Raw genomic sequence first — 17,540 nt, 5'->3', positions numbered from 1 at the left:
GTTTGTTCACACCATATCCCCAGCATCTGGCAAAGTGCCTGGCACAGAATGAGCAGCAATGTCTTGTTGAATGAATCAATGAATGTGTGGAGGATCTGGTGTGTCTGTCCTTCACGAATGAGCTCTCCAGAGTTCTAGAGCTCTTTAGAGTTGAGTCTTGTTCACCTAGGTACACCTGATGCTTAGCAGAGCCCTGATACCTGTTTTTGACCTACACTTGGCCCTGAGAACACCCTGTAAGTCCACCATACATGATGTGATGTCAGTCCCTCAACCCCAACCCCTGTCCCCTTTCCTTCAACTCACAGATCTCTCACCTGACAGGAAGAAGACCACAACAACGGAGTTAATGATAGAGAACCAGTGGATCTGGACATCGCTCATGGTCAGGTAAGTGTCCCAGCGAGAGGCCCACTTGATGTCACTTTCCTGGCAGGTGGGAGGAAGCACTCAGAGTCAGGCCTCCTGCTGGAGAACCTGGCACAGACCAGAGCCCTCCTCCCCTGCCCATGAGCTCCAGCCCCTTCTCACCTCCCAGTGGACAGAGTAGGTGAAGTACAGCTGATTCTCCTTGGTAGGGTCAATTTCTTGGGGTGAGGAGTTGGTACCCTCGGGTAGAGTACATGAGCTCTTCTCATCTGCTTTGAGGTCTGAGAGACACAGAGACTCAGTCTGTTCCTGCGGTGGCCAGTGCCACTGCCCAGGGGCTATTCCAGGGGCTGCCCTTGAGGCTGCCTGTTGTGGGGACCCAGCCACCAGGGTCTGAGTGGAGATTGGAAGCACAATGGGCAAAAATGGGTTTTTAAATTTTTTATTTTTAAACTTTATTTTTTTAGAGACAGGGTCTTGCTCTGTCACGCAGGCAGTGGCAATCATAGCTCACTGCAGCCTCAACCTCCTATGCTCAAGTGATCCTTCTGCCTCAGCCTCCTGAGTAGCTGGGACTACAGGCGTGTGTCACCACACCTGGCTAATTTTTTGTAGGGACAAGGTCCTGCTATGTTTCCCAGGCTGGTCTTGAACTCCTGGCCTGATGTAATCCTTCTGTCTTGGCCTCCCAAAGCACTGGGATCAGGTATTAGCCACCATGCCTGGCCAACAATGGTTTTTAAAAATTATTCCCCAGAGCCCTGACTTTCCGAAGGTCCTTAGGGGCTAGAGAGAGGCCTATGCATGGGGGTTAGAGGGTCCAAGTTTGGAGTTCCTCCCTGAGTCAGTGTTCCTTCACTCAATTCAAACATTCACCTACTATCCAGCCAGTCCCATTCAACACAAAACCTTGATTCATTCCATCGTGCCTACTCATTCACTTAGTCTATCTCTAAAGTCCTGGCACTTTTGTAATCAATCATTCAGATGTTTTCTCCATTCATCTGCTCATTTGTTCATCCTGTTATCCATCCACTCATTCAGCCAACAAACTTACAATAAGCACCAACTATGGGCCAGGTACTGTGCTGGGTGCATAAGATAAAATAGAAAAGGAGACAAGGAGACTCTAAGCTCGAAGAGCCAGTAGGGGAGCAGATGGCCTCAAAACTATCACATACACAAACACAGAACTGCACTTGGGACGCTCCCAGCAGGAGATGCGCTACGGAGCTCTTGAAAGGCAGGATCTTTATGGGGCTTTTTTTTGTTTTTGAGATGGAGTTTTGCTCTTATTGCCCAGGCTGGAGTGCAATGGCGTGATCTTGGCTCACCACAACCTCCACCTCCCAGGTTCAAGTGATTCTCCTGCCTTAGCCTCCCGAGTAGCTGGGACTACAGGCATATACCACCACACCTGGCTAATTTTGTATTTTTAGTAGAGATGGGGTTTCTCCATGTTGGTCAGGCTGGTCACGAACTCCTGACCTCAGGTAAGCCGCCCACCTTGGTCTCCCAAAGTGCTGAGATCACAGGCATGAGCCACTGTGCCTGGCCTATGTTTGAGACTTCTGTGTCTAATTTTGTTTGAACACTAAGTTCCATAGTTAAAAAAAAAAAAAAAGTCCAAATACCACCAACATGGTCAAAAGGCTGGGCATGCTGCTTAACTGAAAAGCACACTATGGTGATCAAAGGCCAAGAGGTGAGGCAAAGCCGAACCAGCTCCTATGAGGCCCATCAGGACTGTGCTGGGCTCTCAAACTCCCACACACCTGTGGATATTGGGCAACGTTTAGTCTATGCCAATCACTCACACAGAGGGAGAGGAACGAAGAAACCCGCTGCCTGACAGCTTTGTCTATATCCTGGCCCCTTGTTCTCAACCCAAGATGAGCTAGCTGGTTTTTGTGAGGAAGCCCAACAAAGCCCCATCTTGCTGTATGGTCTTGGCCAAGTCACTAGCCCCTTTTGAACCTCTAGTTCCTCATCTGTAATCACCAGTATCTCCTGAGGTTGCTAGGAAGGGGCAAACTAGTAAGGTGTCAGCCCACAGCTGTCAGCTCTCCCCCAACCCTGCCTTCTGTAATGGGAAAACTGTGATCCTACCTTGGCTGGAGCCACACACCACACCTGAGTCCATCAGCCAGCTCAGGAGGGAGAAGAGTGCAAAGACCCTGGGTGGAGAAGCCCAGGCCCATCCAGCCCTGCCCTTCCGGCCACACCTCCCCACTCACCCTCCAGCCTGATGCTCTGGGGAATCACCTCGAAGCGGACGACACGGTATGTGTGCTCCTGGTCCTCTTCCATGTCCTCCCGGTGGTAGTAAAGGATGAACGAGAGGTGGTTGTGCAGGTAGATCTGAAACGCAGCAACGGAGAGAGCAAAACAGAACATCACTCAGGGATGCTCCCCAGGTATTAGGCCTCTTGCCTCACCCAGCATGCCTGGCTGTACCAGCCTTCCTAAAACGCTATTCTCATCACCCCCTACTCAGAAGCTCTTCAAGGGCTCCCTGGGGCTTATCAGACAAAAGCCCAATTCTCTCTGCCTGGCATTCAAGGCCTTCTCTCATCTGACCCTGATACAACTGGCTGTGATCATCTAAGTTACATTAGTTCACCTGGCCTCCCCTGCGCCCACTGCCCCATGAACCAGTCCCTACCCTGCATCATCTCTGTTCGTGGCATTCATTCACTCCAACTACAATGCCACCCCCAACTTCACTCAGCAAAAGCCCACCTACTGATCATGGTGCACCTCCTCTGTGACAACCTGAGTATAAAACGAGCTCCCTCTAACCTCCCTTGCCATGAACAGTCAGTGAAAGGCAGCTGGGACTTGAGGCCTAGAGCCTCCAACTGTCAGTTCTTTTCCCAGTTAGGATAGACACCCTTTGGGGACAGGGCTGCACCTCAAAAGAAATGTTTTTGTCATTTATTCCTTAACTAAGATCTTTCAGTTTAGAAAGAAAGAGAATCATGACTATAATCATTACATTATTAGCTTATTCTCAGGGGCTATGCTGGAAAGTATTCAAACAAATGTGCTAATTTACCCTGTCATTGCTGCTGCATACATTTTACAGCTAAGGAACCACAAACTCATGGTCGCTCAGACTAAGTGAGGGAGGCAGGATTCAAACTGAGGGAGCCTGCACGCTCTTGACCACTACTTAGCCTTCTCTCCTGTATACTGATGAAGTTCCACGTTTTTGTTGTTGTTGTTGTTTTAATCTTATGAAAATGGAACCTAACTTCTTAAGAACTGTGCTTAAACCTCCCTAGCATCTCCCAGGGCCTTGACCGGAGCACTCGGACCTCTGATAGACCGTCATGCCCAAGGAACCTGGAGAAACTTGCTGTGGCTGAGCCTCATGTTTTCTGTGGCCCCAAGTGCTCGAGACTCATGAGGTGTGGCTTCCGGCCCTGTGAACACACCAAAGACACTCTACCTTGTTGACATCTGTGAAGCCAAGCCGATAGCCATGTTCAAACTGCACATCTTTCTCCTTCTTCTTGTCATCACTGTCTCGGTTGGAGTAGAGCTCCAGCCGGGTGGCCACAGGCAGGTTGTCAGCAATGCTGGAAAGCGAAGGCCCTGCTCAGTCCCTCTCGACTGCCTCTCCCATCCATGCCCTCCCCTGTGTGAGCCTGAGCAGCAGGGAGCAGAGGACGACTTACAGGTGGACGTAGTAGTCTTCTGTGATCCGCTCGGCCACGAGCCGGCTCTGTTCCACTGTCAGGGTCACTGGCTTGTTGGACTGGCTGCACAGAACTTCACACTTCTTCTCGCTGTTCATGAGAACCTGGAAAGGGGTGTTGACAATCCGGTCCCCTCTCAGCACCTCTCCTGCCGTAAGAGAGACAGATCGAGCTGAGCTTCAGCCCTGAGGTTGCTGAGGTCAGCAGAGTCACAGAGACATAGGACTGCAAAAAATGGGCTTCTAAGGACTTAAGCAGTGCCACAGGCTGGCAGCAAGGCCCTTCCCTATCAGTTCACGCCTCGCGGCCCAGCTAACCCCCACCTGCCACCCTCGGCCTTAGGGCTCTAGCGCCACCAGATCCCTTAGCACTCATCAAGCATCACATCGTTCCATGCCTCTGGACCTCAGTTGCTTCCTTTACCTGGAGTGCCATTCCCTGCACCATGTTCCTGGCCTCCCCAGGAGCCCTGTTTCCATTTCACTCTCTCTGGGAAGCCCTTCCTAACCTTCAGGACAAGCTCGTCACTCTCTCCCCTGATTGCCCTCCGTGTGGAGGCAGCATTGTGGAGTGGAGAGATGGCTCTGACTCCGGGCTGCCTGCCTTAGCAGTCTTGGTGAGTCACTCCACCTCGCTGAGCCTCAATGTCCTCATCCATAAAATGGGATAATAATAGTAGCCACCTCACAAGGTTACAGTGAGAAATAAAGGAGTTAATCCAACAGAGTACCATAAAATGGGATATGAACAGCACTCACCTCACAGTGTTACAGTGAGAAATAAAGGAAGTCAATCCAATAAAGTACCAGGCACAGAGCAGGTAGACACCACATGCTCTTTTATCATCTGCACCGGTTCCTATGTCAAGGAGTTACTTCGCACAATGTGCTGATAGCTGAGATTTTTAGCCAAAACATCTTGTGACACAATGAAGTGGCACCCCTTGTGTGCCTTTTGCCTCAGAGTAACCTGCTGCCAGATGTCACCCTAACAGGCACTGAGCAGTTAGCAACTGTCAAGCAAATCCCATGCTGCTTTCATTCTAGCTGTTCAACAATTGATTCTACTGTGAGGATGTGAAATGAACAAGATGAAGACTAACACCTCAACATGCACTTGGTCTAGCACTTTCCCACCAGTGTGGATGTGCTTGATATGGCACCCTGCCTAGTCATTTAGTCATTCATTCATTCATCCATGTGTACTGGGTACTGGCTACGTGCCAGGCCCTAAAGATACCAAGTTGAATAGATATACTCACAGAACGTATGGCCTAGCAGGAAGATAGACTTTGCTGAATAATCAGCAAAATGAGAATATACTTGCTGCAGACACGGGGGAGTGGGTCTAGGATAGCTTCCCTGAGGAAGTGGTACTTGAAAGGAAGAGAGAAGTTAACTAAGCAAAGAAATGGGGGAGGAATATTCCAGACAGGACAGCATGTGCAAAGGCCCCTTTGGGGTGGGGGAAGCAGTGAACATGAGAGGCCTGTGTGGCTACAATGCAGAAAGCTCAGAGGAGCTACAGAGATGGGCCAGAGCTAGACCCCAGGGGGGCTGCGGGCCACACATAGTTTGATCTTTACCTAGAAAGTAACAAAATCCAATGAAGGGTTTCTAACAGGGGTAGAGAAAGACGTTATCTGAGTCTGGTTCCAGAAACATCACTCTAGCTGTTTTGTGAAGAAAACAGAGGATTGCGGGGGGAGCAGGGAGGCAATGGCAGTCAGCCATACATGAGTGACACTCGTGGCTGGAACAGGTGCCGGTTAGGGTGGAGAAGAGTACACAGATTCAGGAGCTCCTGAGGAGGTGAAATCCAGGGGAACTGGTGCTGACTGTATACAGGCATGAGTGAGGCGTGGTGCATATTAGGAAGACTCTGAGGTTTCTACAACCAGGTTCTAGATGGGAAAACAAGAAGAACAGCAAATTTACATCAAAGGCATTTTCAGTTTGGATGTATCAAGTGGGCACTTAAATATCAAGATCTCAGGCACAGAGGAAAGGTCAAGACACAGATGGAAACTGGGGGTTATCAGCCCAGATGGTAAATGGCAGGGCTGTGAGCTACACCACTGTAGAGGGCAGCACTCTGCTGTGCAAAGCAGTGGCTCTGGCAAGCAATGCTTGGAGTGTAGAGGAGGCACCCAGGAGAGGGAGAGGGTGAGGAGGGGCCTGGATGAAGGCCTCACCCCCTCCACCCCGTTCTGGAAGGCTGGCAATGTAGGTGAACCTGCAAAACCCAGGGACAGACTGGCCAGTGAGGAGCGAGGACACAGTAAGATATCTGCAGAGCCCACTGCTGAAGTGGCATTTTATAGACGATAAGCTGAAGATCAGAGAGGGACAGTAACCTGCTCATGGTGATACGAGGGGTTGGTGGTAATGCTAAACCCCTGGGCTCTTTCCTCTATACCATTTCCTATTGCCCATTTCTTCTGTCAATGAGGATCTTGCTTGAGGGGAGAAAGAGCTATAGACAGGAACAGGGCTGCAGACCAATTAAGGTGGAATCGCTTCTTGAAATTTAAAAATTAAGTTTAAGCCAAGAAAGAGGACATAATGGTCAGGAAATGGCTCTTTTATTTTTTTTTTGGAGAGAGTCTTGCTCTATTGCCTAGGCTGGAGTGCAATGTTGTGATCTCGGCTCACTGCAATCTCTGCCTCCTGGGTTCAAGCGATTCTCCTGCCTCAACCTCTCAAGTAGCTGGGATTACAGGAACTACCACACCTGGCTAATTTTTGTATTTTTAGTAGAGATTTACAAATTTTTTATAATTTTGTATTTTGGTATGTTGGCCAGGCTGGTCTCAAACTCCAGACCTCAGGTGATCTGCCCGCCTCAGCCTCCCAAAGTGGTGGGATTACAGGCATGAGTCACCGTGCCTGGCCAGGAAATGGCTCATTTCTAACACTGAAGTACTCCTTTTAGCAAGGAGCAGTAAGTCATGAATGTGGAGCTTCCCAGAGAGTCCGAGGTTCTATCCGGAACACCTGCCAAAGCCGCTCCAATGCATACACCATGCCATGGATCTCCATCAATGTGACAACCAAGGGCATGGCCCTCAGACAGCCCTATGAGCCTTTCTGGAGAAGAGAGCCTGGGACAACAGAAAGAACTCTAGCTTTAGAGTAAAAAAACCTGAGTTAAAAATCTCTATTTCTCTACCTATTGGCCATGTGACTCTGAATAAGTCTTTCAAACCCTTGGGGCTGCTGTTCCCTCTTATTACAAAATATTCAGCTTATAGAGTAACTATCAGAGTCACAGAAGCTGCTGTACAGAGTGTGGGGCTTATGGGCATGGATTCTGGAGCCGGAGTTCCTGGAGTTCTGCTACTTACTAGGTGAGTGACTTCACCTCCTTGTGCCTCACTTCCCTTATTTATAATAAGAAGAGAGTAAGAGAATCTACGCCTTACTGTGAGAATTAATAAATTAGAGTTGTTGTGAGAATTAAGTTAAGGCACAGGAATGCTTAGAACAGTGCCCAGCTCATAGGATGAGCCCTCTAAGTATTAATGATGATGATGAGGATGATGATGTAAACAGCTTACAATCTGACAGGCACACAATCAACAATGGTTTTGCTCCACTCAGGTAGGACACTAACATTTATCGAATGCCTACTCTGTGACAGGCATTGGGGTAGAAGCTGAGAAGAGACGGGAATGTGAGACACAATTCCTCCAGTCAAAGAGACCCTAGGCCATGAAGGCAGGCACTACACAAAGACAGAGTGAGATGCAATATGGCAGGATAACATTTGTATACAGAAATCTCCATTTCTATGAGGCACAAACTTTCCCCAGCTTCACGAAGATGTGGCAGAAGTTCAGAGAAGTGAACGTCACCCAGTATCACACTAAGAGTGACTCAGTGGGGAGCCGTGGGCTGCCAAAGGGTCCACAGCAGCTCCCAGGAGAAGGGAGGTACAGTTGGGAGGGGCCTGATATCAGGACCCTGGAGGATCAAGTGGGTCAGGCTTCCTGGGCAGAGGCTAGATGGCTGGAGTATGGCATGGTGTGGAGAGCAAAGAAGGGGAATAGCAGGCAGGCACTGGTCCACAGATGGTAAGTGGCAGGGCCATGAGCTACACCACTGCAGAGAGTGGAGGCCAGCTCAGGCTCTGAGGCCAACCTCTGTTCAATGCTACAAGGCAAGACTTAGGCACAGTTGGTATTAGGGGGAGGTGGTAATACTCAATTTTGGTTAAACTGGCTCCAAGGCTTGCCTCCAGCTGGTCCAGGACCCCCAATACCTGGCAGTAGATAAATTTGTCAGCTAGGGATTCCAGAAACATCTGAGCCATAGGTAGCCCTGATGGAGAAGGCAGCCCTTTCAGGGTCCTGCTCAAGAACCAGTTCTAAGGTGTAAGAAAAGAAAGTCTCTTAAGTTCCCTGAGGTCAGGGAGAGCATCTTTCCATGCTCTTATCTCTACAACCTAACACAGTCATAGAGGAAGCACTAATAACTGTATCATGAATAGACGCCTCTACACCTGAAATTCTGCCAAATGGAGAATTATTTAAATTAGAATAAAATCGCTACTAGTTATGGAATACTTGTGTCAGACACTACACTGGGTACTTCATACATTATTTGAGGTGAGTCTTGCAGAGCTTAGCAAGAACTGTGGTGGCATCTCTGCTTGCTTTCAAGACAGAGGCACTCACTCTCTCTTTCCATTTAAAGCAGAGGAGGTGATGAAGCCATGAGAGAGGAGACATCTAGAAATCAAGAAGAGGCGGTGTAAGTAAAAGCTGAGTGCTCCACGTCTGAAGACTGACTATGGATCCAAAGCAAAGATCACTTTGGCTGTTTTGTGAAGAAAACAGAGGACGCCTTGGTCCACAGTTTAAGCAAAGGCATGTCATTTAACCTGCAAAATGGGAATAAACACAGCAACTGTCTCCCTGGGGCTGTTATTAAGTTTTTTTTCTGTTTGTTTTCTTTTTTTAATGTTATGAGGTTTAAATAAGCTAACAGGTATGCAAACAATGTAGACCAGTGTCTAGCATGTATCAAAGTTAACTGTTGTTATCATTATAAAAATCATGATGGGTTCCACCTGGGGACAAGCTGACAGCAGTGAGGGAGAAGAACTTACCCAGATTCTCTGCCTTGTAGGTTATCTTGCTGGGCTGGCAGAAGGGCAGTGAATAGTATTCATAAGGTAGCTGGGTTCGAGAGCTGGTGAGCTTCACGGCCTGATGGGAAAAGAAAAGCTGGTGTTCTGCAATCCAGCAGAAACCACGATGACCAAGAATTCTCCCTGGTACCCACACATCTTTAATACACTTGGTAATACTATCTAATAGGCAGATGAATTAGCAGAAAAGACAGCAGTACACTATACAATGTACTGTCCATAATTCTGAATTATTTCACATTTCATTCATTTTAGGCTACATTACAGATTTAGTTGAAAATCACAACCAAGTTCAATATGTAGTGAGAGTCTTGAACATGTTACACTTTTGGACCTCTTTCCTAAGGAAACAACTCCAAATAAGGAAAAAAAGCCTTTTAGGAGCAAAGAAGTCCACTCCTTATTCATAACCATAGTGGTCTTCTTCTTTCAGCTCCTCAAGTCAGTCAAGTGCTCTCCAGCCTCAGGGTTTGACCCACTGCTTCTTTCTGCCCTAGTCTGGGCATGCCTGGCTTCTCCTCATTTTTAGGTCTCAGCTCTCCCCTTGCCTGTGAGTCCTTCCCTCACCGGGGTATCTAAAGGAACTCCTCAACATCCACTGGCTGCTAGTATTCAACTGTTTACTTCATAGCATGGCTGATAAAATGTTAATTATTTTGTTTCCCTATTTTTAAAAAATCAGTTTCTCCCACTAGCATCTAAGATTTAAGCTCTTTAAGGACAAGGACCATGTGTGCCTTGGTCACCTCTGTAATGCCAGTGCTTTAGAGCTAGGCACAAAGTAGGTGCTCATTAAATGTCTGCTGAATGAGAGAAGCGAGGAAAAATGAAAAACAACTTCAACTAAAAGCTCCTGCAATGGGAAATTGATCAATAAACCATGATATATTCTTTCAATTAAACATGGTAAAGCCATAAAAAAAAAATAAAGCTTAAGACAATGAGGGAGAATGTTTAGGAAATGCTACAAGCACACAGAATATAGCTCTGGAAACCACAGACAAAACAGAACCCATCAAAATGTTACAAAAAATAAACTTTTTGTAATCCCAGCACTTTGGGAGGCCGAGGCGGGTGGATCACGAGGTCAAGAGATCGAGACCATCCTGGTCAACATGGTGAAACCCCGTCTCTACTAATACAAAAAATTAGCTGGGCATGGTGGTGAGTGCCTGTAATCCCAGTTACCCAGGAGGCTGAGGCAGGAGAATTGCCTGAACCCAGGAGGCAGAGGTTGCAGTGAGCTGAGATCACGCCATTGCATTCCAGCCTGGGTAACGAGAGCAAAACTCTGTCTCAAAAAACAAACAAACAAAAAAAAAACCTTTTAATCCATATGTAATTAAAATTACCTTTACTATTTAGGAACTATTGACCAGTCCTCATACACCATCTAAAAGTATAAAGGATTTTTGGAATACAGGTCTATAATATTTTTTCGACTCTTTTTTGGGATTAGAAACTTTCTGGATTCCCTGTAATCCCAGCACTTTGGGAGGCCTGGGCAACACAGCAAGACTCCACCTCGAAAAAAAAGAAAGAAAGAAAAATAAAAAAAGAAAGAAAAAGAAAAATTTCCAGATTTTAGAAGGCAATGTGGTATACAAACCATAGGTTTCATAACACCTCCAAGCTGGATCTGATCAGTACCTCATATTCAATGACTATTTGTGCAGAGAAATGCAAAAATACTCGTATGAAATGGGATAAAGTCAATAGACAGCTTCGTGTTCAGTTCTGGTCAGTTCTTGCCTTCAATGAGTTTGGAAAAACTGAGTTTTAGAGCTTTCTGGATGTGAGACTACAGGGATTAAGGACCTTTATTAAGCACTTCATAAATTGCTTGAGGAAAAATGGACAAAAAATTACTGCCCGTTGTAACAATTTTGCGTTTCTTAGCATTCTCACTGACGACAATGAGGAAAGAATGCACATTACAGAGCAATGCGTCCCCCTTTATGTTGTCTCCACTCCCTCTCTTCCCACCCAAGGTGTCCACCCGCATGTACGCAGCTATATGGGACCAGAAGCCAGAGCAGCCCTGGTACGCCCAGGCTACCGCTCTGCTCTGGAAGGAGCTTTTGGCAGAGGTAGTGGGAAGAAGGCACTGCAGTGGTTAAGACATGGGGTCCGGGGCTGGGTGTGGTAGCTCATGCCTGATAATCCCAGCATGAGGCTGAGGCATGAGGACTGTTTGAGTCCAGGAGTTCAAGAGCAACCTGTGCAACATACTGAGACCTCATCTCTACTAAAAAAAAAAAAAAAAAAAAAATTAGCCAGGCATGGTGGTATATACCCGTAGTCCCATGTTATAAAAAATAAAATTTTACTACTTGGCAGGCTGAGGCAAGAGGATCGTTTTAGCCTGGGAGGTCAAGGCTGCAGTGAGCTATGCTCATGCCACTGCACTCTAGCATAGGCAACAGAGAAAGACCACGCCTCCTCCAAAAAGAGATAAGGTTTGAACTAACTCTATGTCTTCCTCACTATGTGACCTTGAACATGTTAATTTTCCTCCCCAGGCCTCAGTTTCCCCATCTGTAAAATGAATACGAAATCTGTGTAACATATGGAATTAGCCCCAGTGGGTTCTTGGTGGGCATCCTGAGCTAAGCCATGCATAATGTCTGGCATGTAAATAACCCCCAATAAAAGTTATTTTAATGACTGTTCCTGCAAGTTACAAGTCTGACTGCCAAGGAAGAGAGATGTTCACAATATATGAACAACATGAGCAGATGCTAGGAGCTATGCAGACAAAGCTGGTAACAGAGAAGACGACGGAGCAGGTGAGAAAAGGAGGCAGAGATGCCAAAGAGGCAGGTGGAGCAAGCCCAAGGCACAAAAAGAGATGGACACATACATGACAGAGACAGAATGCTTGAGAGCAAAAGTGAGAGTGCAAAAGAGACAGAGATGCACATATACATAAGCATACACAGCGACAGAGACACAGAAAGAACCGGAAATGGAGAGGGGACCGAGAACCAGAGGCGCAGGGAGAGGGAGAGGCAGAGTTCCTGAACTGTGGGACTACGTAGTGCAGTACACAGCGAACCCTTTTCTTCCCGAGGTAACTGGCACTATTCTTTGTTCTCTGCAACCATAGGATGGACATGAACAGCTCATCATGGTGCTCCAGCCAGGCTGTCTAGCACAGAGGCTCCAAAAATCCAGGAACACACTTACCTTGATTTCTACAGGATCGTTCTGGTGGAAGTTGATTGGCGCAACCCCAGGGACATAGAAGGCGCTTGTTTCACACATCAGGGAGAGAAGCAGTAAAGACCACGGCAACCAATCCTGCTCAGAAGAGAGGCCACAGTTGGATTGGGGAGAGGAAGTGAAGAACATCCTGAGGCAGATCACCACCTTCATGTTTCTTTAACTGACCCAGTGTCACCACCCCTGGCCCATGAAGCCTGAAGACCTTGTAAATGTTTCTCCCAAGTGCCCCCAAGAGTGCCACAAGACAGTAACTCTGCACTTCCAGGAGTGAGCCACAAAGTAGTTAACATCTAGGCAAAAGAGAAGACTGTCACACAGGAGCCACATCTCCCCACTTCTGGATCAGTGTTCTTTTAACCATTTGCAGTGTGTAACTCCCAGGATAGCTAGCAGGAAATAAAGTTCCATGACATTTAACTAATTCCCATTTCTCTGTATAGCAACTGGCTCAAGTTGTCAAAAAGTTCCTATGTTACCAAGAGATATTCGTACAAGCTTCTCCAAAACTGTGCTGGCCTCTGTCACCTCCCACCCTCCTCTGCCACATGGGGCTCCTTGTTGTCCTGACAACAAACACTTCTGCACCCCTCAGGGCCTTCGCCTTTACTGTGCCTTCTGCTGAAATGCCCTTCCCACAGGCACCTACATGACACATTTTTTTCTTTCTTTCTTTTTTTGAGACAGAGTTTTGCTCTTGTCACCCAGGTTGGAATGCAATGGCAAGATCTTGGGTCACTGCAACCTCCACCTCCCGGGTTCAAGTGATTCTCCTGCCTCAGCCTACCAAGTAGCTGAGACTACAGGTGCCCGCCACCACACCTGGCTAATTTTTGTGTTTTTAGAAGAGACAGGGTTTCACCCTGTTGGCCAGGCTGGTCTTGAACTCCTGACCTAAGGTAATCTGCCCACCTCAGCCTCCCAAAGTGCTGGGATTACAAGTGTGAGCCACCGTGCCAAATGGCGCATCTCCTTCTTATTTCATTCAGGTCTCCCTCAAATATCACTTCCTCAGAAAAGCCTGCACTGACCATTCTATCTAAAGGACAACCTCAGGGCTCCCATTATTCATTTCTCTAGCCCCTTATCTATTTCTCCTCATGGACTCATCTAATTGACATGAGCTATATGTATTTGTTTATTTGTGTATTGCATATCCCCTCCACTTGAATGTGATCTCTGTGGGAGCAGCACCATGAACAGTGCCTGGCACAGCATGGGCACTCAGGAAATATCTGCACGCAGCATAGGCACCTAGGAATCAAAGGCAAGAAAGGTCCATTGCATCTCTTTCCCTTAATAATAGTGCTTCACCCCTGCAAGGAACTAGAAGAGCTGCTGGACTTTCTTCCCTCTCTATGATTTGAACAAGGAACTTTTGTCTTCCACATGTCTGAATCACCAACTCAAGTCAGTTTCTGCATTTGACTGTGAAAGGCTCTCCCCAACCTTTCACTGCTGCTGCATTTCAGATGTGGCCACAGACTCTTGATCACCTGTCTTCTCTCTCTCTCTCTCTCTCTCTCTCTCTCTCTCTCTCTCTCTCTCTCTCTCTCTCTCCCCTCCCTCCCTCCCTCCCCGATGACTCTGTGAAACTCAGTTTTATAGGAAATCACGATCACTGAGGGGGCTTGCCAAAAATGTAGACTGACCTGTGGCTTTACAAGTTTCTGAATTTGTCAAAGGTTCTGAATTCAGTACACTTTTTGTAGACACATAGCTTGGTCAAAGTGTTTTAAGCAATATATTCATGGAGTTCTTCCTCTGATTCGTTGTGAATGTTTACAAGTATCTGCCAGCTGATGTCCATTATGAAAGCCTGATCTCAATAAACACAGTGCGGTGGTTGAGACAGGTATATTATATTTGGCAATCAGGAGGCCAGATGAATTGGAGAGCAGGAAAATCTTTAAAAGAAATGACAAGACTAGTAGGTAAACTGCCTCATGGGGCAGGATTCTGGATAGGAAGACAGTATTTTTCCCCCGTCCTTCTTTAAAAAAACTTTTTATTTTTAAGTAAATTTAGATTTACAGAAGAGTTACAGAGACGCTACAGAAAGTTCCCGTACGTTCTTCACCCAGTTTCCACTAATGCTAACATCTTGCATAACCATAAATGAGTAAGGATTTTTAAAAGCAACTAGTGTGAGCATTTTTTTGAAAAAGTAAATTACAGTAAATAATTCAAACAGTACAAACGGGTATGCCATGAAAAATAAATCTTCCTCCCACTCCAGGTCCCCACGGACAACTGCTATCACCAGTTCCTTGAAAATCCCTCTAGAGACATTCTATGCAGGTACAAAGGGAGGGTTTCATAGTATGGACTGGCTTGAATACAAAAACAAATCGATTTTTCTTCTTTCTCTGAGTAGTGATGGAAAGCCTACCGACTGCAGGCTGGGAACAGCACCTGATTTCCTCTGTGTCAGAGGATCTCCTCCACCTGACCAGCCATATGAAGATTCTGGCCTTTCCTCATTGAAACCCTCTGCCAACCCTCATGTGTCACTGGTTAGAATGCAAGTGTGTCATGTGATTGAAATAAACCCTGCCCTCTTTTTTCCTCTAATTCCCCTCTGTGCCTGAATTCCAGTTAACCAAAATATAAAGAAGGCAAATCCTGTATTGTGGGCATAAACTGCCACCCAAAAGTTGTTAAAAAACAAAACAAAACCAAACCTCAACCTTGAACTTTTGAAAAACGATGTAGAAAGACAATCCTTACACAAAGATAATATCAACAAACCACAAACCAATTTATCTTAGAGTGATCAAGAGATGAAAAACAGCAAAGGATATTTTAGTAATATGCTAGAATCTGAATATAATGCTTAAGTTGGCAACCAAAAGCAATTCAGAAGTTCAACTTAGAACTAATGACTATCCAATGACACTGTTTTAGATATTAAAATGTCAGTGTCTTGGTATTTTCACATAGCTGTAGGGATTATAAACTGGAATGCTATAGTGGGTTTATCTGGCACTCTGTATCTAAAAGTCCTCCAAAGTACATACTCTGTGACTCTGTAATTCTGCTTCTAGGCACGTTAAGAAAAATATGTTAAGTATGCTAAAATGTGTACATGAAAGGTGTTCACCAATAGCATTCTTTAAAATAGTTCACTACCGACTGAGTGCAGTGGCTCACGCCTGTAATCCCAGCACTTTGAGAGGCCAAAGTGGGCAAATCACCTGAGGTCAGGAGTTTGAGACCAGCCTGGACAACATGGTGAAACCCCATCTCTACCAAAAATACAAAATTAGCCAGGTATGGTGGCACATGCCGGTAACCCCAGCTCAGGAGGCTAAGGCAGAATAGCTTGAACCCAGGAGGCCGAAGTTGCTGTGAGCTGAGATCACACCACTGTATTCCATCCTGGGCGACCAAGTGAGATTTGATCTCAAAAAAAAAAAAAAAAAAAAAAAAATGTTCATTACTTAACAATAGTAAAATATCAAATGTTAGTGGAATAGGTTAAATTATTATATGTCCATTTAAATAGTCACGGAAAGTGATGATTTGTTTCTTTTTTCTTTTTTTAAGACAGGGTCTCATTCTGTTGCCCAGGGTGGAGTGCAGTGGTGCAATCACGGCTCATTGCAGGCTTGACCTCTTGGACTCAAGGGATCCTCCCACCTCAACCTCCCAAGTAGCTGGGACCACAGGCACATGCCACCATGCCCGGCAAATGGTTTAATTTTTTGTAAAGATGGCATCTCCCTATATTACTCAGGCTGGTCTCAAATTCCTGGGCTCAAGCAATCCTGCCTCGGCCTCCCAAAATGCTGAGATATACTGTACCCAACCATTAAGTTTCTTGAGTAAGAATGTTCAAACTTTAAATTTACATAGTAAAAGCAGGAGCTATAACAGTATATGGCAGGATTCCTTTTTTAAAGTTATCTTTGGAAAAATATTTAGGAGGCAAAATGTATTATCTTAGTGATAAACTTTATTCCTTTTTTGTGTACCTATATTTTCTAATTTTCTGAGAGGATTATATAGTATTTATACCACTTAAATAATAAACGAGGCGAAAGAAAACATCACTGTTCTGAACATTGAGGTTAGAGTAATCCTAGCTTGGTATGGAGGAATCTGCACCTGCTGGCCCCAGTGCCTTTCCAGCAGCACCTCCCACTTTTTCTTTCTAAGTCTCCAGGGAGACCTAGGGCTTGGGACACTGTATATATGTACACACACACACACACACACACACACACACACACACACACACACACAATGGAATACTCTAGTCATAAAAAAGAATAAAATCATGTCTTTTGCAGCAACATGGTTGAAACTGGAGACCATTAAGTGAAACAACTCAGAAACAGGAAGTCAAATACTGTGTGTTCTCGCTTATAAGTGGGAACTAAATAATGTATACACATTGATATACAGTGTGGAATAGACATTGGAGACTCTGAAGGGCAGGATGGTGAGGGATGAGAAATTACTTACTGGATACAATGTACATTATTCAGGTGATGGTTACACTAAAAGCCCAGACTTCATCACTACCCAGTCTAACCATATAACAAAGCTGCACTTGGTACCCCCTAAATTTTATTTAAAAAAAAGAAAAGAAATGCAGAATTTCATGCCCTACCCTAGAACTAATGAATAAGAACCTGCATTTCAGCAAGTCCCCCAAGTTAAAGTTTAAGCAGCACTGCTCTAGGTCATCCTAAAGTGCAGTCAGGGTCAAAAGCCACTGCTTAGGTAGAAGTGTCTATCCCAAATGATATAAACCTCTTAGAAAGGATGCAGCAGTATTTCTCTTTGACTAGATTTAAAACTGCATTAGGCCAGGTGCAATGGCTCATGCCCAAAATCCCAGCACTTTGGGAGGCCGAGGCAGGTGGATCACAAGGTCAGGAGTTCGAGACCAGCCTGACCAACATGGTGAAACCCCGTCTCTACTTAAAATGCAAAAATAAAAATAAAAATTAGCCTGGCATGGTGGCGGGCACCTGTAATCCCAGCTACTCAGGAGGCTGAGGCAGGGGAATTGCTTCAACCTGGGAGGTGGAGGTTGCAGTGAACCAAAATTGTGCCTAGGGAAAGCACTGAGCCTGG

General features: G+C 45.9%; 1 protein-coding gene across 3 annotated transcripts in view; it reads right to left on the bottom strand.

The window, feature by feature from the left end:
• Nucleotides 1-17,540, bottom strand: part of TM9SF4 (transmembrane 9 superfamily member 4) — a 54,920-nt gene that overhangs the window by 20,363 nt on the left and 17,017 nt on the right. For all 3 annotated transcript variants that reach the window (XM_021665728.2, XM_064382311.1, XM_064382310.1), the window contains exons 2-8: nucleotides 12,417-12,530; nucleotides 9,186-9,285; nucleotides 4,053-4,221; nucleotides 3,824-3,953; nucleotides 2,607-2,730; nucleotides 532-650; nucleotides 318-429 (exon numbers count right to left, since the gene is read on the bottom strand). In XM_021665728.2, coding sequence (XP_021521403.2) covers nucleotides 318-429; nucleotides 532-650; nucleotides 2,607-2,730; nucleotides 3,824-3,953; nucleotides 4,053-4,221; nucleotides 9,186-9,285; nucleotides 12,417-12,530 — 868 coding nt within the window. The remainder of the gene's footprint in view (nucleotides 1-317; nucleotides 430-531; nucleotides 651-2,606; nucleotides 2,731-3,823; nucleotides 3,954-4,052; nucleotides 4,222-9,185; nucleotides 9,286-12,416; nucleotides 12,531-17,540) is intronic.

The sequence above is a fragment of the Aotus nancymaae genome, unplaced genomic scaffold (genome assembly GCF_030222135.1).
Source record: "Aotus nancymaae isolate 86718 unplaced genomic scaffold, 86718_ANA_hifiasm-v0.15.2.pri h1tg000029l, whole genome shotgun sequence".
Lineage (NCBI taxonomy): Eukaryota > Metazoa > Chordata > Mammalia > Primates > Aotidae > Aotus > Aotus nancymaae.
Note: the sequence above shows the minus strand (reverse complement) of the source record. Positions and strands in the feature narration are given on the sequence as shown.